The sequence below is a fragment of the Hyaena hyaena genome, unplaced genomic scaffold (assembly GCF_003009895.1).
Source record: "Hyaena hyaena isolate Hyena2069 unplaced genomic scaffold, ASM300989v1 scaffold_66, whole genome shotgun sequence".
In the NCBI taxonomy this organism is placed as follows: Eukaryota; Metazoa; Chordata; class Mammalia; order Carnivora; family Hyaenidae; genus Hyaena; species Hyaena hyaena.
The window spans coordinates 3,374,328-3,399,320 of NW_024080696.1; the positions used below are offsets into that span (position 1 = coordinate 3,374,328).

At 34.2% G+C, this 24,993-nt stretch overlaps 1 protein-coding gene across 1 annotated transcript in view; it reads left to right on the top strand.

Annotated features, from left to right (window-relative positions):
- The window catches only part of RNGTT (RNA guanylyltransferase and 5'-phosphatase), a 325,730-nt gene that overhangs the window by 43,168 nt on the left and 257,569 nt on the right, over nt 1-24,993 (top strand). The window contains exons 8-9 of the mRNA XM_039232163.1: nt 1,259-1,368; nt 2,580-2,681. Of these exons, the coding sequence (XP_039088094.1) occupies nt 1,259-1,368; nt 2,580-2,681 (212 nt within the window). The remainder of the gene's footprint in view (nt 1-1,258; nt 1,369-2,579; nt 2,682-24,993) is intronic.

A 24,993-nucleotide genomic window follows, 5' to 3' on the forward strand; every position in this document is an offset into this window, starting at 1 on the left:
GTTCTTTCCCTCATTCTTTAGTTATTATATTTAATGGTAGAATGGTCCTAAAGCAAAAGTTTCATTAGCTGGTAAAAAGAGGTAATGGTGTAATATGAGAAGAATGGTAGTCTTTAGTCCTTTGGTTCTTGAAATCTCTAAAGTGTGCCTATTTAAGGAAAACAGAGTTGATGACATATAAGATAACTATAAAAAGTGATTCAGAATTAGAGGCAGAAAGTAGGACTAGTGTCTGCTGGATTGACTCAGGACTCTTCCAGATTTGACAGGGACGTATGTGGACTAAATACTGTGTTCTTTTTTTCCTTCCCAAGTGGCTCACATCGCCAAATCTTTTCCAGAAGATTGATCATTGCAGCTTGTAGACCATATTTTTTATTCCTTAATTACGTTAACAGCTAGAGTTGTTTTATGGATTTTTCTTGAGACTGATGCCAGCCCTCTTATGGGTCTGAAAGTAATTGTAGCATGAATCTAGCCTGTATTTTTAGTCTTTAAAATTTCCAGGAGTGTTCTTTATTTATTTGATATATAAATTCTCCATCTGCTTCACTTCTGTGATATTTTAAAAATATGCTTGCTATGAAATACAATAAGACACTTTATGTAGTTCTGAGTTAAAGAATTTAGATTAAAAATTCAATGATGAGTAATAGTTTTTCTTACATCCAATGACTATAGTTTTGCCACTTTGTCTACTCTTACACTCCTATTCTAGTTTACAAAGGTGTATATATTGTGGGTGTTTATCCCCTTAAAATCCATACTACATCAGGGATATAGCTCCTCTCTCGCTCTAGTGGGAATATTAATGAATGATATAGTCTAGACCTGGGTTCAAATTCTGTTTTTACCTCTCAAATAAATTGCATGCAGTCTCATTTACTCATATGTGAAATCAGTAACCTGCAATCTACTTTTCATAGCTGGTATACAAATTAGAGAAAATGTAAAATGTCAGATCCTCTGTCTACCTCTGAGTAAATGGTAGCCAAGTTGTATATAATGGGTAATGTCCATTGAATACTTTGACAATATGATAAAGAGACTGGGCTATATATGTACATTGAAAAACATATGCTGGATTAAGGAAAGTGAGTGTACAATCCAGGGGGAGTTTATAGAGCTTTCTGGAGCAGAGTATTTCTGTTTCATATATTTGCTCAGATGTGAAAATAAGTAATCCTGTCTTTCAGTATGGTCTTTGGAAATAGATTTTGAACTCTAACAAAATATTTTTCTCTTTTTTCATCTTAAGGGTGCTATATTCTTGGAAGGTGTAACTGTTAAAGGTGTAACTCAAGTAACAACTCAACCAAAGTTAGGAGAGGTACAGCAGAAGTGTCATCAATTCTGTGGCTGGGAAGGGTAATAAACATTTTAGTTTTAAATAAAACTTATTCTTACTCTGCAACATTTAACATTAATGCAAACATTGACCTAGCTTCTTTGCTCCTTGAAGATTGGATGTTTACATAGAGTGCTTAAAAAAGATATCAAACCAGAGTTTATCAGATTTTTTTCAAAATCAACAGTTGAGTCAAAATTAGACTACTAGACAGTTGAGTCAAAATTATATGACTCAAACATGTCTTCCGAATAGAGTAGAAAGTTACTTTTGTCACTATCCAGTATTTGTTTAGTGTGCTCGATTCTACTTTTGCTGATTTATGTTTGTATTGCCCATATCATTTTATTAAGAGAGAATAGGTGAGACTTGAATGTACCACATTTTCCAGTTTTTCTATAATCAGAAACCTGGGAGAATCAGTTTTATGTATATAAGTATATTTATCTAAATATGTTCTGCCGGCTACCATGACCTGAAAATATTTATCAGTTATTTCATGGGAGGGGATTTGAGAGTTCATTGCTCTAATCTTTTGCTCTCAGGTCTTGGTCTATGGTCATTTCTGTTGATCATTGCTATCCGTGGTAGAAAATTATAATACAGCTGGAACATGATGAAACAGGATTGCTAATTATTAAAAATTCTTAATATAAAAAACTTTTTACTGGTACATTAAGATCAATTAGCCAGAAATAATTTTAACTAAAAGATGAAAATGATGATGAAGTAATAATGATTTCAGTGTTGTGTTAAACCTTTGCCAGTGTATTTAATCTTGACCTATATTTCTCCTGTTTTGTCACTTCTGGGCATCTTTTGAGCAGAAATTTGCCAACCTTGTGGAGTTCATGCCAAGTTGGCAGAGTCATGATGGAGGAATATGGGGTCTAGAATTATGTACGATAATCAAGGCAAGCAAGATTTAAACTTCTTCATGAAGTAGATTTGTAAACAACTTGCTTTAATATGAGATCATGAATATTAATGTTTAAAAAGCCCAATAGTTATAGTATGTAGTGGCAATTAGAATCTTGTTAACTCATGTCCAAAATGTCTAGAAGATAACAACATTTTGTTAGCATTCTTGGGAAAGTTGATATTTTTCCAGTTGACATTAATCTCATGATAGGAAGAATGTTGTGGTAAGTGTGTGACTAATGTGAGATTGGTTTAGGACGTATTGCTTTGTATGGATGCCAGCCATAATAGTAATAAAATGTTCTTTAAGGTCTGGATTCCCTGGAGCACAGCCTGTTTCCATGGACAAGCAAAATATTAAACTTTTGGAGCAGAAGCCATATAAAGTAAGCTGGAAAGCAGATGGTACTCGGTAAGTTAGATTTCTAAAACAAATTATACAAATAATTCTAATGCTGGAAGAATACTGCTTTGTTGGTACTCTTGGAGTATGAATTTCTGACTTGAACAGCAAAGTAATCATGTTTCAAATATATGATTTTTGTTTTGCTTGTATTCTTAGTTATGTAAGTCATTTTCTCTCATTCTGCCTAATTTTTGGTTTCAGAGTTCTTTTTAATTAAAGATTTTATTTTTAAGTAATCTCTGCAGCCAACATAGGGCTTGAACTCACAACCCAAGATCAAGAGTTCTGTGCTCCACGTACTGAATTAGCCAGGTCGCCCCCTCCCAAAGTTCTGTTAGTTTGACATAAATCTATACCAAATATAAGTTTGAAAGTGTTTTCTCTTGGTAATATTATCTGTCAAACCTTTTTAGGATGTTTGCTGCCCATTACCTGTGTTTAGTGGTTGTTGAGCACTTCTGAAATTAACAGATGTGTTGTCAGTTTATAATCTAAAAATTACCAAGTCTTTCTGATATTTTGTTCCTTCGAATATTGTGTTCTATATTTTGTTCCTTCGAATAGTTTTTCTGTTAATTTTTGCTAATACTTTTTGTGATATTATATACTCTTAAGGGGGTTGTAGTTTTACAACAAAGCTTAGCTTCAGTTTTGTATTCCTGTGCTTTTAAATATCAGTATAAATTTTATGATCCTCAATAACATTTAACTTTTACTTTCTATTTTGTAATCCTTATTTTTATAGCTTCGCAATATGTATTTTTTCATCAAATGTTCTTGTAGTTGAAGTACTTATTTTAGCAGATGTTAATATAAAAGTCCTATTAACTTTTCCAAAATAAAGAAAATATTTCAGAATAATTAAGAGAGCATATACATAGTTTAGGTTTTTTTCCAATTTTATTGAGATATAATTGACATATAACATTATGTAAGTTTAAGGTGTAGAATGTGTTGAGTTGATACATGTATAGATTACTGTTAACACCTCCATCACTTGACATAATGACCATTTCTCTTTTGTGTTGAGAATATTTAAGATCTGTTGTCTTAGCAACTTTCAAGTATAGACTACAGTATTATTTACTATCACCACTATGCTGTACATTAGATCCCTGGAACTTATTTGTCTTGTAACTGGAATTTTATACCCTTTGACCAGTATCTCCGCATTTCCTCTATCTCCTCAGCCCCTGGTAACCACCATTGCAGTCTCTGTTTCTATCAGTTTGACTTTTTTAGATTGCACATGTAAGTGTTATCATATAGTATTTGTCTTCCTCTGACTTATTTCACTTAACACAATGCCCTCAAGGTCCATCTGTGTTGTTGTTCATGGCAGAATTTCTTTCTTATGGCTGAATAATACTCTTAAGCAACTGAGCCACCCAGGCACCCCTCTCATGGCTGAATAATGCTCCATTGTATTTATATAGCACATCTTCTTGAGTCATCTGTTGATGGTTACTTAGGTTGTTTTCGTATCTTGACTTTTGTGAATAATGCTGCAATAAAAATTGGGAGTGCAGATATTTCTTTGAGATGCTGTTTTCACATTTTAGTCTTTAAATGTTATTCTGAAGATGATATAGATTGCACTTAATTTTTGTGTGAAGCTTGTGCATTTCAAGGTGGCAGTTATCCCTTTCGTATCATGTTATCTTCATCTGCATTTTGCTTGTGGTGACCTTAAGAGATACATATGAAGATATAGAGTGGAGCAGATACAGTTTGATTTTAATATTAGGTGAATATAATGATATTATTTCAAAATGATATGTTTTTAGTAATTATATATATACATATATATACACACATACATACATATACATATATATGTGTATCTTATTAGGGAATATATCAAAATATTTCCTTTCGTTTCATTTGTCATTTCTTTGTTGGAAAACCATCTATCCTTTCAACTTGGCATTTTCTAGCTTTTTTGGGGGATGGATTTTACGAGTAACACAGGCTCATTAAACAAAGTTCAGAAAATAAAAAATGAAAAGAAGAAAATAAAGAGTGATTTTATCACAAAGAGATAACCATTATCATTGTGGTCTTGATTTTATTTTTTTGGTTATAAAGCAATTATATTAATGCTTAGTATAGAGAATCCAAATAGTTAAATAGCATGTATGTTTTACATATGTATGTTCATTTTTTCATATTTGAATTTAAAAATGAAATGCATTAAAAAAATTAATGGTAAAATTTTAAGCAGCATAGAGATATCAGATGATAAATGTAAGTTCGCCTTGTGTGCTTCCAGGACTATTCATTTTTTGAACATTTATTGATTCATTTATTTATTTATTTTTTTTACAAATAGTTTATTGTCAAATTGGTTGAACATTTATTTTTGAGGGGGAGAGAGAGAGAGAGAGAGAGAGAGAGAGCGCGCGCGCACAAGCAGGGGAGGGATAGGGAGGGGAGACACAGAATCTGAAGCAGGTTCCAGGCTCTGACACAGGGCTCAAACTCACGAACTGTGAGATCATGATCGAAGTCGGATGCTTAACCAACTGAGCCACCCAGGTGCCCTCAGGACTATTCATTGTACAAGGATAAATTTATAAGGATGGATACAGCTAAAGATTCAGATGCAGACAGTTTGGATGATTTGTCCCTTCCATGCTCTCTTCCCTATGGATGTATAATTTTGAAGGATAAATAAAATTTAGCCTCATTGCTTACTTTCAGAATGTTAAAATTATATCTAATGTTTTGGATTAGAGTAAGTTTGGAATCTATTAAATTGGTAGTAAGGATTAGCAGAAGTTAAGTTGTTAATATGTATTTTTTAATAGCTATGTAACCATGTCTTAGGATTTATTAATAGATATTTAGGATTATAACAGTGTTAACCTCTGTAATAGTGTTCTACCTCTGAGTGGAGAAAGAATGAAAATGATGATGTGCAAAGATGGCCCATCTCCAAACTTAATACTATAAAATGGCCCTGGGGATTTGGGAGTGAGGCACAGTTTTGATCTGATGAGTTTCATATTCTGGATATTCTTTACTTTGTACCTTGTCTTCTTCATAATACCCAGGCTGTGATCATAGCAAACCTTGAGCAGAATAACAAAATCTGTAAAATTTGTCATTTGTATTCTGTCATCCTCCTTTTATTTCCCTCCTCTGCACTTGTATACTCACTTACCCATGTCTCAGTGCTGTCAGACCTCTAAATGATTAGCTACAGTAATTTGAGCTAAGATGTTTCGGTTGATAACGGAAATACCTTATTTCTCTTGAATGTGTGCTCCACCAAAAACAAAAGGAGAACCTCTAAATAATCTTATTGAATACCTACTTTATTCTGGGAGGAAAAACATGTATGTGACATATTTTCTGGACTAGGGCAAAATCTTTCTTTTGCACTGTCGGATTTAAGGCCAATAGGATGGGAGAAGGACTTTCTGTGATTTATAGGGTGAAAAGAGCCTCAGGGGCCTGTGGAATGGTCTAGGAGCCCATGGAATTAGAACGGCTGATTAATAGCCATGAACCCAGACTCTGTTTATTCATTTATTATTTTTATTTTTTTAAGTAGTCTCTGTACCACTGTGGGGCTTGAACTCATGACCTTGAGATTAAGAGTCACATGCTCTACCTACTGAGCTAGCCAGGCACCCCACTTCATTTTACTTAAAACCATGTTATAATAGAATGTGGGACCTCTTTTTATTATCCTATTCCCTAGTTTATTGGCTATTTATTTATTTTATCTAGCAACAGTATTTAGATTGAAGGGTCTCTGAAATTGAGTGTAATATGAGAACTGCATAGAGTTAGCAATAAAAGGCATTGCCTAGGACTTTTTATTAGTCTGGACAAAGCCTGGAGGTAACGGTGACAAGTTTTCTCACCAGAATCTGTTGTAGGTTCTAAAACATTGTTGAATAGGGACTATTTCCTTATTGTAAAGCGGAAGAATATAGATAGAAATACAGAATTTCTGGGGTGCCTGGGTAGCTCAGTAGGTTAAGTATCCAACTTCAGCTCAGGTCATGATCTAACAGTCCATGGGTTTGAGCCCCACGTGGGGCTCTGTGCTGACAGTCAGAGCCTGGAGCCTGCTTTGCATTCTGTGTCTCTCCCTCTCTCTGCCCCTTCCCTGCTTGTGCTCTGTCTCTCTCTTTCTCTCAATAAATGGGCATTAAAAAAAGTTAAAAAAAAAAAAAAGAAACACAGAATTCCTTAAAAATGAAACAGTGAGAAATTTGTATTAGTCATATAAGTGAACTGATAAACACTAAATCACTGCAGTCTGAGAAACAGGTGAAATCATTTTGTTTGATAGGATTTAATAATTGTGTGACTTACATTTTATTAAAATCTGACTTAATAATGAGATGTCTCCTTCTTCTGTCAAAGCACAGTATTTCTTCCTTCAAAGTACTTTTCATTATCAGAAGTTACTTTTTCCTTTCTAATTATTTTACTTATGTATCTCATACTATATTGTAAGCTTTACAAGATTAGGGAGCAAGTCTGTCTTCTGAATCTTTATATCAGCAGTGATCAGCAAGTCATTATCTAGTAGATATTGAATGAATGAATAGTGAATGAATAGTATTGAGTGTTTTATCCTCTTGAGAGACCTGTAGCTTCTTTAGATTGAAATGTTCATATTTTGTATTTTTCCTCTAAATAATTTTCATAATCTTTTGGTTCATTGAACGGATTGAGAAGGGAAGAAAGTTGTATTAGAAAAACTATACTCAGGAGTAGAAAGAGCACAGAAGATAGAAGAAGACTTAGTTTTGGATCTGTCTTTATCCTTTACTGGTTTGGATAAAGTGCATAGTTGATAGTAATAAATGGCATTTTAAATAGCTGTATGTGTTTTCTGTTATTTAGGGTTAATTTGAAACTTTAATGAGAAAGCATGTATAGAAATGTTTTTTAAACGGTGGAATGCTCTAAATGAAATGTACTGTTAGTTTCCCCAAATTAAACATATTAGTGGCCCATGTAGGTAGAGGAGCAAATAAAAAATGTGTGTTCCTCTTATGTCATTTTTACAAACAATATATATGACACAGCCTTTTCTAGCATGGGGTATCTGCTTGTGGGTCTCATTAATTTATTTTAAAATCTACTTGTACATATCAGGTATTTTTCCTGATTCCACTGTATTTTGTACTTTGTTTATAATCTGTGAAAGACTTGCTTTAATTCTGGATTATTATCACATGAAATATATGTGTGTGTGCACATACACACAAGTATGTGTTTTTATGCCTCAGTGCACAGAAGTTATCTGCTTTCTTTCTTGTTAGGTGGTTGTGTTGGATTTGTCTAGATCAGGGGTTGGACTACTATGGCCTGAAGTCCAAATCTGGCCCATGGCTTGTTTTCATAGGAGTCATGAGCTAAGAATAGCACAGTTTTTTATTGTGGTCAAATATATATAACATAAAATTCACCTATTCTGTTTTTGTCTCCTTGTGCAAACACCTTTGGATTTTTATTATCTTTTAATGAATTATAATTGACATACAGTATTATATTAGTTTCAGGTTTACAACATAGTGATTTGATATTTTTTCATTTTTTATTTAAAAATTACTTTTTAATGTCTATTTTCAAGAGTGAAAGAGAGAGAGAGATAGATGGAATGTGAGCAGGGGAGGGCAGAGAGAGAGGGAGGCACAGAATCTGTAGCAGGCTCCAAGCTCTGAGCTGTCAGTAGAGCTCAAACTCACAGAGATCATGACCTGAGCCAGAGTCGGATGCTCAACCGAGAGCCACCCAGGTGCTCCTGATTTGATATTTTAAAAATACACCATTCTGGGGCACCTGGGTGGCTCAGTTGGTTAAGTGTCTGAATCTTGGTTTTGGCCCAGGTCATGATCTCACCGTTTGTGAAATTGGGCTCTGCGCTGACAGCACGGAGCCTGCTTGAGATTCTCTCTTTCCCCTCTCTCTTTGCTCTCTCCCTCTGTCAAAATAAATAAACTTCAAAAAATATACACCATTTTAACCTTTAAAAAAATTTTTTTAATGTTTGTTTCTTTTTGAGAGAGAGAGAGAGAGAGCGAGCAAGCGAGTGAGCATGAGCAGGGGTGGGGCAGAGAGAAGGAGACACAGAATTCTAAGCAGGCTCAAGAGGCTCCAAGCTGTCAGCACAGAGCCTGATGTGGGGCTCAGACATGAACCGTGAGATCATGATCTGAGCCTGAGTCAGACACTTAACTGACTGAGTCACCCAGGTGCCCCATTTAACATTTTTAAGTGCATATAGTTACGTAGCATTAAGTGTGATCACATTGCTGTGTGACCTGTTTCTATGTTTTTGAAGAATGGTTAAAAAAAAAAGAACATGTGACCGACTGTATGTGGTTTATAAAGCTTAAAATATTTATCTTCAGGTCCTTTATAGAAGATGTTCATTGACTCCTGGTCTAGACCTGTGTTGTCTGTTACCCATATGGCTACTGAGCAGTATAACCATGGCTAGTCTGAATTGAGATGTGCTGTGAGTGTAAAATACACACCAGAATTTATGGAATTCACAAATACTAGAATATATATCAATAGTTTCTAATATTGATTACGTGAATGTTTTGAAGTAAATAACTTTTTAAAAATTAATTTTACCTATTTCTTTTTCTTAAATTTCTTTTTTATTGTGGCCTCTCCAAAATTTGAAACTTACACATAGGGCTCATGTTATATTTCTGCTAGATAGGGGACTGGACAGACAGGGACATTATTTTTTTGTCAAATTAAAATGAGATTAGACTGAGGAGAGGCAAGAGGCATGCCAGCTTGATATGTCATGTCATATACAAGGCAACTCTGAATGGAAATGTGCACTAGAATAGTAGAGGAAATTTTAATTGAGGAATGCGTAATTGAAGGGATCATCTCAAGCCTTTTATAAATCGGACAAAGGCATAGTGTATTTTTTACGTGCTGTTTAGGGTTGCACAAATCTACATGGTATTCTGAAGAGATTTGAAAGCATAGGCCTCTATCCCATGTAGGCCAAAATATATGTTTATTTATATTTTTATGGAAATTATAAGAAAGAGACTTAATTGGAAAGCAAAAAAAAAAAAAAGACACTTTGTTGTCAGAGAGTAAAGAAGGATAACTTTTATTATTTGAAAGAAATTAGAGCCTGTGCACATGTGCATGGGTGAATGAGTGAGTGAGAGAATGTGTTAGGTTGGAATCCAGGAGTTATAATGACAATACATAACTCTGTTCTAGAATCAAGATTTTTTGGTTTTGTTTTAGTATTACTGTAAAGCTCCATTTTCCTTATCTGTAGCATGTGAATAATAACCTAAAATTTAGGGATCCATTTAAAAACTTATGTTTTTATAAACAAACAAACAAATAAATAAAAACCTATGTTTTGCCATCTAGTTAGGAACTTTAATTTGCCTTCCAGTTGGTAACTTAGAAAAATCAAACTCTAAAAAGTAGAGTTGTTGTTTGTATAAGGACACTAAGTTTTTTTTCCACCCCCAAGGTGAACATATCAGATATTCTTAACAGGAAGTGGTCAAGTCCTAGGGCAGTGAAGTTTATAGTAAATAGTGTATTTTAAGGTAAAATGAAAAAACAGTATTTCACTGTTTTACTTTTTAAGTTCCTTTTTTTATTTGTTTCTTTTTCTTGCAGTAAATATTAAAGTAAATATTCTCCTCCTGTCTGAGCATCTTGTTTGAGAGGAGTCAGTTTTTTCTCCTGAGGAGGTATGACTAAACTCCCTTCAGTTTCTTAGGCTCCTTTCCTCCCTTCAGCCTCCTGCACACATGTTCTTTATGCTTTGGGAGAAAGTGGAGACCTGTGCCTTCCTGCTCTTTCAGCACATTTCTCTTATTTTAACCCCGACTACTTTTTTCTAGTAGCTTTAGCAGAATTACAAATAAGGCCTTTAATTTTATTAGGTATGTTAAATGCATCAATATTTAAAATTGATGCTTTGGATACATTGTATAGGTTTTAAGAGAAGCAAGAAGACAAAGACAGTTTGAGGAAGGTGTCAGACCTTCCTGAGAATCATTTTGAGAAAAGTACTTAAATTTCATGACATTTCACATTGGGCATGTGATTAGTGAGTACATGAATCATTTATGATTAATGAAAACCATGACATTGTAATTAATAGTATTTGATAATTGATCAATGACTTGTAAAATGTGAATATATACATATTTTGGAGCTATTTAAGATTTAATATGTATATGCGTATAACTGATATTTTTGATGGATATATTGCATAAATGTAAATAATACTACAGAATAACAGGTCTGAGTCTTCTGTATTTGAAAAGCAATATTTAAGTCTTTAAACATTCATGACATATTTGGAAATTAGAACCAACATTAATTAACACTTATAAAGTTGGGTGAAAAATTAGGTGAAATGAGAGTTTTGGAAGTTACTGTGAAACTGAGCTTAGCAGCTCTAAATAAGACTAGTAATGGGGCGCCTGGGTGACTCAGTCAGTTGAGTGTCATGATCTCGCGGTTCGTGGGTTTGAGCCCTGCATCAGGCTCTGTGGTGACAGCTCAGAGCCTGGAGCTGGCTTCAGATTGTGTGTCTCCCTCTCTCTCTGCCCCTCCCCTGCTTGCGCTCTGTCTCTCCAAAATAAATAAATGTTAAAAGAAAAAAAAAGACTACTAACCATCATGTGGTTAAGAGTATATATTGCTTTCAAGGATGACAAGTGGAGCTTGTAGTTTGGTTCTTTCACTTTGTATCTCTATGCCTTGTATAAATTAAGCAAATTTGAACCTTAGTTTTCTCATATGTAAAATGAAAATAATATTCTTAGCGTTTTAAGTATGTAGTGAAAAGTTGATATAAAGTACCTTCTAGAATAGTCCTGATACACAGCAGATGCTAATGTATTTTTTGTTTTTTTATTTAAAAAAAATTTTTTTAATGTTTTATTTATTTCTGAGAGAGAGAGAGAGAGAGACAGTGTGAACAGGAGAGGGTCAGAGAGAGAGGGAGACCACAGAATCCGAAAGAAGGCTTCAGGCTCTGAGCTAGCTGTCAGCACAGAGGCCGACGTCGGGCTCAAACCCACGAACCATGAGACCATGACCTGAGCTGAAGTCAGATGCTTAACCGACTGAGCCACCCAGGCACCCCATTAATGTATTTTTTAAAGTAATTATTGATAGGTATGCACTAACTGTCATTTTGTTAATTGTTTTCCGGTGGTTTCGTACCTCTTTTTTGTTATTTATCTTACTCTCCTTTGATTTATGACTTTCTGTAGTGTTACGTTTGGCTTTTTTTTCTTTATTTATTGTGTATCTGTTATAGGTTTTGGGTTTGTGGTTACCATGAGATTCATATCCTGAAATTATAGTAGTCCATGTTAAGTTGATGGTCACTTAAGTTTGAACACATTTTAAAAGAATTTCTTTTTTTACTCTTTCTTCCACATTATAAGTATATGTTATCATATTTTACATCTCTTTTTTTTCATAATTTTCTTCTAATTAGGGCCTTTTCTTTTCCAGTAAAGAAGTTCTAAAGAAGTTCCTTTAACATTTTTTGTAAGTCCTTTTTAGTGGTGGATGATCTCCTTTACTTCTTGTTTCCTGGGAAACTCTTTATCTCTCCTTCAATTCTGAAAGATAACCTTACCTAGAGTATTACTCCTTGTAGGTTTTTACCTTTTAGCTCTTTGAATGTATCATGCCACTCCCTTCTGGCCTACAAAGGTTCTGCTAAAAACTCAGCTGATAGCCTTATGGGGTTAGCCTTATGGGGTTGCCCGTGTACATAACTTTTTGCTTCCGTATTGCTGCTTTTAAAATTCTTTCTTTAATCTTTACATTGTAATTACTATGTGTTCTGATGTGGACCTCCTTGGGTTCATCTTGTTTGGAACTCTCTCTGCTTTCTTAACCTGGATGTATGTTTCCTTCCCCAGGTTAGAGAAGTTTTCAGCCATTATTTCTTCAAATAAGTTTTCTGCCAGTTTCCCTCTCTTATTCTGGGACCCCTACAACGTGAGCTAATACATTTTTAAAATGAAACCTGTATTAACAAATAATTCTTGGTATACTTGGGTATAACCTACTATTTTGGGGTTTGTGTGCACACATGTATGTAGTCAAGAAATCATAAAATTGGAAGGAAAGAAAACTTTTATTACCCTGTAAAAGGCCATTGAACATAGTGATCAACAGACTGTGGAACCAAACTGCCCAGGTTGAAATTTTGATTCATTGTATTATTACCTTTGTGATCTCAGTTTCCATATTTGTAAGATGGCGGTTTTTTACTAAAATCAGTTCTTGGGTTTTGTGATAATTAATTGAGTTAATATATGCAAAATAGTTTCTAATTGTGCCTGGTATTTTGCCTTTGCTGCTGTTATTCTTCTTGTAGAAGGGAAGCTATTTGACCCAAACTGTTAAAAATGCAAATGTTTTACATTGTGTTTCTGAACTACTTTATGTAGTCTACTACAATGTTTAATATTTTTCTTGGAAGTTTGTGTTGAGATCCTTTCATTTTATTTTCCAAATTGTTTTTAAAATTTCCACATGTACCACTCAAATGAAAGTTCATTAAAACATGTTGTTTCTTTCAAATTTATATAGGATCTTTGTTTAATACTTCATACTTGTTTAAATATTAGTGTCCAACTAATACTTAAAATGGCAAAAACACTTAAAATCCCACCCACTCCCACAGGGAGATTACTGCTCTGAGGAATAGGGCTTTTGTTATTCATTGCTTCATTATTAGAGAAACTGAACCAATTCACTGTGCCAAAAGCAGACAAAGTTTTTCCAAATGGCTTACAACATTATTGCTTTCTTTTTGTCAATGTAATTGATTTATAATTTGTATGCAGCATATATAGTTCATTGAGTTTTGACAGACACATACTTCCATGAAAGTACTGCCATAATCAAGATACAGAACATTCTATTATCCCAAATGTTTTCTCCTGTCCTTTTTTTTTTTTTTTTTTAAGTTTATTTATTTATTTAGAGAGAGAGAGAGAGCGCGTGCTCGTGCGCACGTGAGCTAGCGAGTGTTCGTGGGGGAGGGACACAGAGAGAGAGAATCCCAAGCAGGTGCCCTGCCTCCTGTCCTTTTATAGTCCATCTCTTTTGCTGCCACTAGCCCTAGTCAACCTGTGGTTTACTGTCATTACAGATTACTTTGCTACATGAAATCATACAGTGTGTACTTTTTTGTGTCTGACTTTATTCTCTCAGTATAATGATTTTATAATGTTTCTAAAAATCTGTTATTATTATATTAAACAATTTGTTCCTTTTTATTGAGTATTACTATAGTATATGGATGTACTGTATTTATTCACCTGTGATAGTTATTTGGGATATTTTTGGTATTTGGCCATCTTAAATGAAATTATTGTAAACGTTTGTGAGTATGTAAGTCTGAGTAGGCATGTTTTCATTTAAATTTCTTTTTTATGGTTTATACTTTGTGTTCTAAAAAATATTTGCTTTCTTCAAACTTGTGGGATATTTCTTAATGTCTTTTCCTAGAAATTTTTTACATTGGGACTGTGATACATTTTGAGTTAATTTTTGTATATGTGTTCGGTAAGGGTCAATGTTAATTTTTTTCCCCAAAGTAAATCAGCTTTCTAGTATCACTTATTAAAAAAAGACCGTACTTTTTTCATTTAATTGTTTTGTCACATGTGTTATAAGTCAATTTACTGTATAGCTGTTGCTGTATTTATTGTTTTGATTGACATATGTTTCTACCCTTACCATAACGTCTTGACTTCTTTTGGATTATGATAAGTTTGGAAATCAGATAGTATAAGCCTTTCAGCTTTGTTGTTGTGTTTTAAAGGTTGTTTGGCTGTTCTAGAGTGTTTGCATGTTTCTTTAAATGTGAGACTCCACTTTTTAGTTTCTCTGAAAAAGCCTGCTAGAAATTTGATTTGATTTGCATCTAATCTACATGTACCAGTACTGAATGTTCCAACCCATCAACCTGGTGTATCCCTCCATTTATTTAAGTCCTCTTTTATTTCTCTCAGTAGTGTTGTGTAGCTTTCACTGTAGAGATCTGACTTGTCTTTCTGTTAAAAGTTTTAAAAAGAACCTGTGTTTTGGTATTGTAATTAACTGCTTGTTTGCATGTGGTCCTAGAAGGAAGCCATGTAATAAACTTGAAAATCATTCCTTGGAAATTTAAATGGAAACACTTAATACCTACTGAAGTCAAAAGGAGGTTCTTTGCTTTTAGTTCAGAAGTACCATCTCACCCATCACAAGTAGCTCCATGAACTATTATGAGGACACTAATCATTTGTGCATGTTGATATTATACTAGCAATCTTGCTGAACCCTCTTGTTCACTAACTCACTATGTTTTCTAATAGTGTGTGACTGTAGTGTTTCTGAATTTGCTATGTAGGTAATATCTGAAAATATTTTTCTATTTTCATTCAGTCTTATCATTAGCATTTGGATATGTTATAGTATTAGACTTCTAGGTAATGCAGAATTGTATGGTATTGGGTAATCTTGTCATGTTTCTAACTTTAGTGGGAACAGTTCTCAGTTTTAGTACTATGATATTTGTTGTAGGTGATACTATATAGTCTTTATCTGGTTAAGAAAATTACTCTTCCTGGTTTGCTAAGAATCTTTATCATCATTGAATTTTACTGTATGCATTTTTAGTGTTTATTGAGATAAGTCATATGAGTTTTGACTTTTAATTTTTCAGTTTACTTCGTAGTAACTTAAACTGATAGGTTTCTGAAGTTGAACTACTTTTCCAATATGATGTTGGATTCAACTTAATAGTTTTTTTTAATTTATATTTGTCAGTGATATTGATCTGTATTTTTTGTACTGTATTTGTGTGGTTTTGATATGAAGATTGTACTAGTCTTTTAAAATGAATTGGAGAGTGGGGTGCCTGTGTGGCTCAGTCGGTTAAGCGTCTGACTTCGGCTCAGGTCATGATCTCACGGTTCGTGGGTTCGAGCTCTGCGTTGGGCTCTGTGCTGACAGCTCAGAGCCTGGAGCCTGTTTCAGAGTCTGTGACTCCATCTCTCTCTCTTACCCTCCCCTGCTCATGTTGTCTCTCTCTCTCTCTCTCTCAGAAATAAATAAAAAAGTTAAAAAAATAATTAAAATAAAAGGAATTGGAGATCTTTTCTTGTTGTTATATGTCTAGATCATTTATATAAGTCAGGAAAAATGTGTTATTTTTATAAAACACATTGTAAGGATTAAATGAGGTAATTACTTTAAAGCAGTTAGCATACTGGCTAGTGTAAGTGATAAATGAAAGAATACAACACTTAATCAGATTGCATAAACAAAATGTGATATATCCAGGGAACTACATATAACTTGGCCCATGGGAGAATTCCAAGGGAAGATCTAATCTGTATTTGGTCATAGTGGAGATGCAGAGGAGGTGAGGGTCTTTTATATTTGGGTGGAAATTCAGTATTAGGAAAAGTGATATCAGTGTATTGCAGATGCAGTTGGAATTGAACTGTTGTGTAATTATGAAATACTGCCTTTTCATAGATCCTGTAGAATATTCTGATAAAGGTAATTAGAACTTTTATAATAGAATTTCTCAGTAATTTGTAATGCAGTAAAGAGAAATGATCTGTCTTTAAAATTCATTCATTCAAAATTCAATATCCATCTGAAAATGATGAAGATATAGAACTATGTAAAAATTTTAGAATTGATCTCACATTTTATTTTTCCCCCCCTTCAAATTTTATTTTCTTTCTTTTCAATCTAGAGATTAAATAGTGTAAATTTAATTTCAGCTTTTTCTGAATTATAATCTGGGTAAAAACCAAATTGTTATTGTTGTTGTTGTTATTATTATTATTATTTTATTTTTGAGAGAGGGTCAGAGGGAGACAGAGGGAGACATAGAATCCGAAGCAGGGTCCATGCTCCGAGCTGTCAGCACAGAGCCCAACATGGGGCTCAAACTCAAAAACTGAGATCATGACCTGAGCCAAAGTCAGATGTTTAACCGACGGAGCCCCCCAGGAGCCCCCCCCCAAATTATTATTTTTTTGTAACTACTATTGTCACATAGGTAGCAAAGTCAAAGATAATAACTCAGACTATGTTGACAATAGAAAAAGGGCAAAGTTATGGAATAATTTGTAATAGACAAACAAAAGCCTTCTTATGAGTTAATAACATAATGAAAGCAAGTTCCATGAGAGTTGAGATTTTTGTCTTAAAAAAATGAATTATTTATTCTCTCTGCCAAATAAAGAGATTTCTTTTTGCTTTTAATAAGGTCTACACCCAATGTAGGACTTGAATGCTGTACTGAGTTGCATGCTGTACTTACTGAGCCAACCAGGTGCCCCAGGATTTTTATTTTTTTAACCAGTGTGTCCCCAGTGTCCAGAATAGTGCCTGGCACATGGTAGGTGCTCAGTAAATATTTATTGAATGAAGTGGTCTGTGAAAAGCTGCTAATGTCTTCACTTGAAAGATAAGGGAAACATAGTGATTGTGAAATTTCTTTAATTTTTATCTTAGAGAGTGAGCATGAGTGGAGGAGAGGGGCAGATGGAGAGGGAGAATCTTTTTTTTTTTTTAATGTTTGTGTCTCTTTCTCTCTTTCTCTCTCTCTCTCTCCCTCTTTCCCCTTCTCCCTCTCCCTCCTTCCGTCCCTCTCAAAAATAAACAGAGGTGAGGGAGGTAGGGGCAGAGAGAGCCAGAGACTCAGAATTCGAAGTAGGCTCCAGGCTCTGAGCTGTCAGTACAGAACCCAATACAGAGCTTGAACTCAGTGAACTGTGACACCATGATCTGAGTCAAAATTGGACACTTAACCGACTGAGCAACCCAGGTGCCCCAGAGGGAGAGAGAATATTAAGCAATCTCCAGGCTCAGCATGGAGCCCAGCTTAGGGCTTGATCCCATGACCTGGGGATCATGACCTGAGCCAAAATGAAGAGTCCTATGCTTAACCAACTGAGCCACCCAGACAACCCATTAGAATGGAATTTAAAGCTAGACTTAAGAAAGAAACAGCTACTTTTGTTTGGATTTATGTAATATAAAGATGATCTGTTATCTCCATAGAGTTGTTGTAAAAGGATTAAATGAAGTAATTAAAGCATGCAACATTCAGTAGTCAGTAGAGAAAAGATAGCTATATATGCATATACTTATCTTCTGACTTATGTAACACACACACACACACACACACACACACACACACACACACAAGCATACCCTGCTTTAAGAAAAATTGAATTTATAAGGTAAATGTAAGACTTGGATTACAAGGAGAATTTTTGCAGGAATTAAAAAGTCACTTAGGCATTTATGGAAATGTAATTTATAGTCAGCTTTTTATAACACGTCTATTTAAGTACGTGAGATACATTTACATAATGCTCTTGGAGGAAATTGTAGACAGATTCATTCTTTCTGAACCCTGGTCTGGGAATTTCCTTTTTTCATCCATTCAGAAATTATATTGAAAACTCATACCTCCAGGGCTCTGTTAAGAGTGCTTAAGACAGAACCCCCAGCTTTAAGTTTTCATTTAATCCAAGGTTCAGCAAATGTTTTTTGCAAGGGCCAGAATAGTAAATATTTTTAGCTTTGTGGACCATGTTGTCTCTGCCTCAACTATGTCAGCTCTGCCATTGTAGCACAAAAGCAGCTATGTTTTGGAGTTCTTACATAAACAAACTAATGTAACTGTGTTCCAGTAAAACTTTACTTACAAAAACAGGTAGTAGGCCACAATTGGGCCTTTAGATCAAAGTTTGCCAATCCATGATCGAATACATTCTCCTTATATCTCAAATGTGCTTACCTTTCTTTATAAGAAAGTATAAAAGTAAGTTTAAGTAGGAAAATCTAAGTTGAAAACAAAAGTATTTTTGTTTTAAAATTTGATTCAGTGAATTATAAAAGTTGAACCAAGTTTTTCTTCCTGTTAATAGTAAGTCATTGGTAAAGCCCCTGGTACTTTGACAAGATGTTTTATGTAATTTAGGTAACTCATGAAATGTATAAATTTGAAAGGAAAATTAAGCCTTTTTTCCCATAAATATCATGTTCCATGCCTTTGTTCCATGTATGGTCATGCTATATATGTCCTAATAATGTACTTAGTGACTTACAGAAATAGCTGTTGTATGAATAAACTAATTATAATATGTTCAGGCAATTTCTACATTTGCTGCTATAACAAATTTATACAGAACAGTATAATTACCCCAGGTAGTTAGTAGCTTGCTTCGATTCTTTGATACATATCTCATTAATGATGTTTGTAGCAGATGTTTATTCTAATGACTGGAGCTGAATGTTCAGACAGGAACAGTGAGGATAAGGTAATGAAATGCTAGACTAGAAAAGTCTGGCATGCTGAGAAGAATATTAAAGAGGTTTCAGATGTCTCTGGAATAATTTTCACTGAACTACAAACAAAAACCAAACTATGTTTTATGTTATTTAGGAACAGAATGAGTAAATCAAATTATGATCAATTAAGTAATGTGTATACTACTTTACTTTAGATTTGTTCACTTAGCTGTTTTTCATTTCCACTTGAGGGAAGGGATTATAGGCATTAGAGCAAATATAAATTTTTCTTTAGCTCTGTTTTTTTTTTAGTACTGCAAAGCAGATTTTTCCTTATGATACGTAACATAAGAACCTTGAATAATAGCATTTAAAATTTTTTTTTAACATGTTTTTATTTTTGAGAGAGACAGAGTGTGAGCAGGGGAGTTGCAGCGAGAGAGGGATTCACAGAATCTGAAGCAGGCTCCAGGCTCCAAGCTGTCAGCACAGAGCCCAGTGTGGGGCTTGAACTCACAAAACGTGAGATAATGACCTGAGCTGAAATCAGACGCTTAACTGACTGAGCCACCCAGGCGCCCCTTGAATGTTAGTATTAATAAGAATTTCTCTTATTTACTAATAAGCATTAATTAAAACCACACATCATATTTAATACTTAGAAACTTCCTAGTTTATAAAGTTATACCTGAAAAGGATTTAAAATTTTTGAACTGTTCTAGGGAAACTTAGAGTTTTGTGTAAGTGTCTAAGGGGCCAGAATCCAGAAATAAAGTATTTGCTTCAGTCATACAAGTAGATAGTGGCAAAATCAGCAATACAATTCTGGTCTTCTGTAGCTTTTTTCTTTATTCTGTATTCTAATATTTGGACTGTTAAAATTTGGTTTATGGTAGTTTTTTCTCATTATATAGTTAATCTTCGGGCTTGCTAAATATTTAGCAGCAGACACTCTAGAATGTGAGCAGATTACATCACTGACAGACTCTAGCCGTTTTTTTTTTTTGTTTTTTTTTAACCAGTAATTTCATTAGAACCTATTGGAAGGGAGCCAGGCCAGTTTTCCTGCAACTGGAAGGGACACATTAATGCTGTGACTCCTGTGTTTCTTTTTTTCATGGAGAAGAGAGACTAACAAGAGTGACTAGAGGTCAGTCAGAAACCCTGTTAGTGATATGAAGCTATAGTTGATATCTGCTGGTAAATTAATTAAAAGAGAAAGTAGCAGCACTCCTTTTGCTCCTTCTTTAAGCCTGACTCTTAACTTGGAGGCTCACTGTATAAAATAAGGCAAAGTGGTGCTGCTTTGGGTGTTGCACATTTCCCGAGAGCATGTGTGGTTACCTTCTGGGTGGCCTCTGATGTCACCGTGGGACTTTTTTAGGGCACCAGTCCCCAAACACTACTGGACGTTTGGGTTACATTACCATCATGGATATATTACCATATAGGATACTTTTATTCAAAAGCAAAAACAAAAACAGAATCAGGGAACCAAGTTCAGTAGGCCTTGCTTGGCTTGGAGATATACTTTGATAAACACCCTAGTTGATTCTCATTTCTAGCCAGGTTTAGGAGCTATTATTGCACTTAGCACCCTGTAGAATATAGTGTAAAAATCAGTGATCTGAATCAGAGTAATGTGTAGGCAGCCATTGAGTTTTAAGGATACTGCTGAGAATTTGTTCATTAAATGATTAAAGGAGATGCATATAAAATGCTTAGTACAGTGTTCAATGAATGATAGTTATTGTTATAGCTAAAGACTCCTTGGAAAACTGTTTTTACATGGAGAACCAACATTTAGTTTCCTGGAGTTCATTCACAATTGTCCTAGGGTGTGGTGTAGTTACTGTACCAGAAGGAAAGTAGGTACTGGTCAAAAAACAGTCTAAGATCTTAAAACCAAACTTTTGAAATTGATACCAGCTGGTCACATCCTTAGGATTTACTAATGGATAAAAAGATTCTTTAAATAATAGTTTCTTTAATTGAATGCTAAATATGAGAGTTATTCCTAATCAATAGAGAGATCATCCCTGAAGTGGTACTTAAACATAAAAATCAACTGAATTCAGTATCTATTGCCAAACCTGGGTAGAGAAGGCTTAGAGCTAAATAGAAACAGGTAAAACTTCTGTGGCAAATATAGGCGCAACCCTGAGGTAGAATTTGCAGGTGCCCATATTCTAGGGGTAGCAAATATCTGGAACTTTGAAATATTAAGAAAATCCTTTTTTTTTTTGTTAATATTTCTAAGCATGCATACATATATATATTAAAATACAGCTAGCTACAGGGCCCAAATATATGAAAGGAAATAATATAGGATAAAGAGATTGACTTTATCTCTTTAGTTATTCAATAAATATTTATTGACTAGATACCATATGCCAAAATGAGAACTAAGCTGTATAATATTTTTGTATTTTTTTTATCTTAACATGAACAATTTACTTTAAAAAATTTTTTTTAGAGCATGCACATCCGAGTCATGGGGGGGTGGAAAAGAGAGGGGGGGAGAGAGAAGGAGAGAGAGAGAGAGAGAGAGAGAGAGAGAGAGAGAGAGAGAGAGAGAGAGAGAGAGAAATAGAGAAATCTTAGGCAGGCTCCACACTCAGTGTGGAGATGGATGTGGGGCTTGATCCCATGACTCTGGGATCGTGACCTGAGCCAAAATCAGGAGTTAGACATTTAACTGACTGAGCCACTTAGGTGCTCCAAACATTTTCTGTTTTTAAAGTATACTAAATTATTGCTTAATTGCTGTCAATATAAAATTATTTGCTTTCTGTTGAGGTATTTGAACTGTTTCTTTTTTTGTTTTTATTGTTATATGTAACTAATGATCTCATACCCATCTTTGTGTAGGTTATGATAAATATGGTACTTAGATACTTAGATAAAGAGTATGGAAACTTCTGAAGTCCTTGATACACATTGCCAAAGGCTCTGTGATACACCCCAAATACCATTGCTTAAAAGAACCCATTTCACTGCATCCTTGGCAATTTTGGGTAGTTTCACAAATAATGATGTAGTCAAGTTGACAATCAAAAATAAAATTTTATTGCTTTAATTAGCATTTAAAAATATCATTGTGGTTGCTCAAGTTTGTGTTTTGGCTATAGCAACAATTATTTTAATAGGCGACATTTGGTGAGCACTTGTGTATACTAGACATTGTTCTGAGGACTTTATACATAGAGTATCTCATTTAATGCACACATTCTGTGAAGTGTAGATATTGTTACTATCCTGGTTCTATGAATTAGGAAAATGAGACATGTAAGGGTAGGTTTTCCAAACCTATATAGTTATTTAAGTAATAGGACTGGGATTTGCATGCAGGTGGTCAGGCTGCAGACCCTGGGATCCCTACCATATACTGTATTATCAACTGTATTTCTTTGTTTTCTGTATTGCCAGATGATGTCTTCATTATTCTTTTTCAACATCTCTTTGGTTATTTTTACTGTTTTATTCTTATCGGTACATTTTTGTCTTAGTTTATGCTTATTCTGATATTGTCTTCCTTATAAAACATTATATTGAGAGGTTAAAAGTTCTTACTGTGAGAACTTTTATTCCACTCCTTGGGATAATCAATATTAAGAGTTGGATGTTTGATTCCTATAGACATTATGCCTTCATTTACCTGTCTGCTACCTTCTTCCCTCACTGCCTGAGCCTCCCATATAAATAGGATATGATATATATTGTTCTCTTATAAGTAAACTGTAGAAAAACTTTATCAGTTTTCCTCAGATTGCTTTGTGATAGTAGTTGGAATAGCATTGCAACTTTCACTTGTTGGGAGAATCAGTATGTTTGCAGGAATAGTATTTATTGCTTTACTAGGTAACTAATTATTAAGTGACTATAGGCCCTACAAGGTCTCAAAGATGATACAGCACACTGTAGGAAAACAAAACAGAATTCCTACTCTGAAGTAGCTTTAAGATAGAAGAGTTGTAGTAAAATTATGTATAGTACAAGACAATAAATAAGGAGAAGTACCAAAGAGCCACTAAGGAGTATTACTTGATATTCCGTGTGGAATGAGTGCTTCACTGCAACTTTAGGAGTATTAATATTAGATATCCTAGATGGATATTTAATTTTGATAGTGGAATAAGTAAGAGATACAAACACCTTTGTTATTTAGTATTGAATAGTGCTACTGACCAGGCTGAAGAACATTTGCCCTCTACCCCTTCTTTAGTTCTGGAGTTAACTGTTACATGAGATGTTAAATGGATTTCATGCTTCTTTTTTCACAACTCCAGAATACTTTACAAAACCAGTTATTTGCTCAAGTGCTCTAGTCCATTATGTATGATTATAGAAATGGCAACTACTATTTTGGGTAAAAAAGGGAAAAACTCTGTTCCTCTTTGTGAATCTGAAAAATGATTGAAAGAATTATCATTGATATTTAAAGAATGTATGCTTTATACACAATATTGAAAACAATCAGCTATGTAAGGAACAAATGAATGAACAAATGAATATTTTGGAATATTTCTTTTGAAATATTTTATGAAGACTGCTTTATAAAAATGAAAATGATTTTCACATCTTTCTGTTCTTTTCATACATGGTGTTGCTCAAACCATTGTAAGTGGCTTTTAAATTCTATCCCAGATCAAGGCAAATCTGAGTAGTGGATGTGGCATTACTCTCTGGTGGAGAACCACTTAAAAGGATTCAGTATCGGGGTGCCTGGGTGGCTCAGTTGGTTAAGCATCTGACTCTCGATTTTGGCTCAGGTCATGATCTCAACATTTGTGAGTTTGAGTCTCATGTCAGGCTCTGTGCTGACAGTGTAGAGCCTGCTTGAGACTGACTCTCTCCCTCTCTCTCTGTCTGTCTCTCTGTCTCTTTCTCTCTCTTTCTTTCTCTCTTCCCCTCTCTCCTTTCCTCTCCCTGCCTCTCCCCTGCTTGTGTACAAACCATCTCTCAAAACCAATAAATAAACTTGAAAAAAAAAGGATACAGTATTTTACATATTTAATTTGTGTGACTATGAAGTTGTAAAAAGTGTAACCAAGAAAGACTTCTTATCTGTAGAACTGGTAGGTTCATGAGATTAGTTTGTATAAGGATTGCAATTAATTACCCAATTTGTGCAATGAATAATTTTGCAGCATTCTATTATATTGAAAGCTTTTCAAATCTTAATTAGGTCAAGATCAGTGAATATGCCTGTACCTTACTAAACCTTTTCCATTATTAGTAGTCGTGAATTTTTTTAAATTTGGACTTGATATTTCATAAAAATGTGTCTGTCTTGTGATTCTTCTGATCTTGTAATAATGGATAATGATAGTGTTTTTAAAACTGTTTTTCCCCATTATAAAAGTAATTTGTATTCATTATAGAAAATTTAGAAAATGAAGATAAGGAAAAGGACAAAAATGAAAAACATCCGTAATCTTCCCAGTTAGTGATGGTTGCTTCTCATGTTTTAGTGTGTATGTGTTTAGACCTTTCTCTCTTGTATGTATTATTTTGTTTAGTTACATGAAAATATATTCATTCCAGAGTATTTTTCAGTGTGTGTTATGATGCCAACTACCATTCAAAGTGCTGGAAATGTATTACAGTGATCCTTGCTATAATGGAGCATCTATTATGTTTTCTGCATAAGCTGCTTAATATCTATGACTTATAGTTAGTTCCGTAATCTGTTATTTTTACCTAATCCATCCTAAATATTTTTCCATTTCATTAAACATTTTTTGTCAGATGACTAAAAATTATTTATTAAGATAATACTTGCTCTTGGTTACAAAAACAATATTGGAAAGCTTATAATGGAGAGCACTAGAACCCTTCCCCATTCCTTCCTTTTCGCCATCAATCCTGCTCAGTAAAGGCAACCACTTTGAACCATTTCTATTTTTTACTTATCCTATGGTTATATGTAAATCTAAATAATATAAGTATATTTCTGTTTATTAACTAACTCTAGGTGAATTCTTAGAGTGGT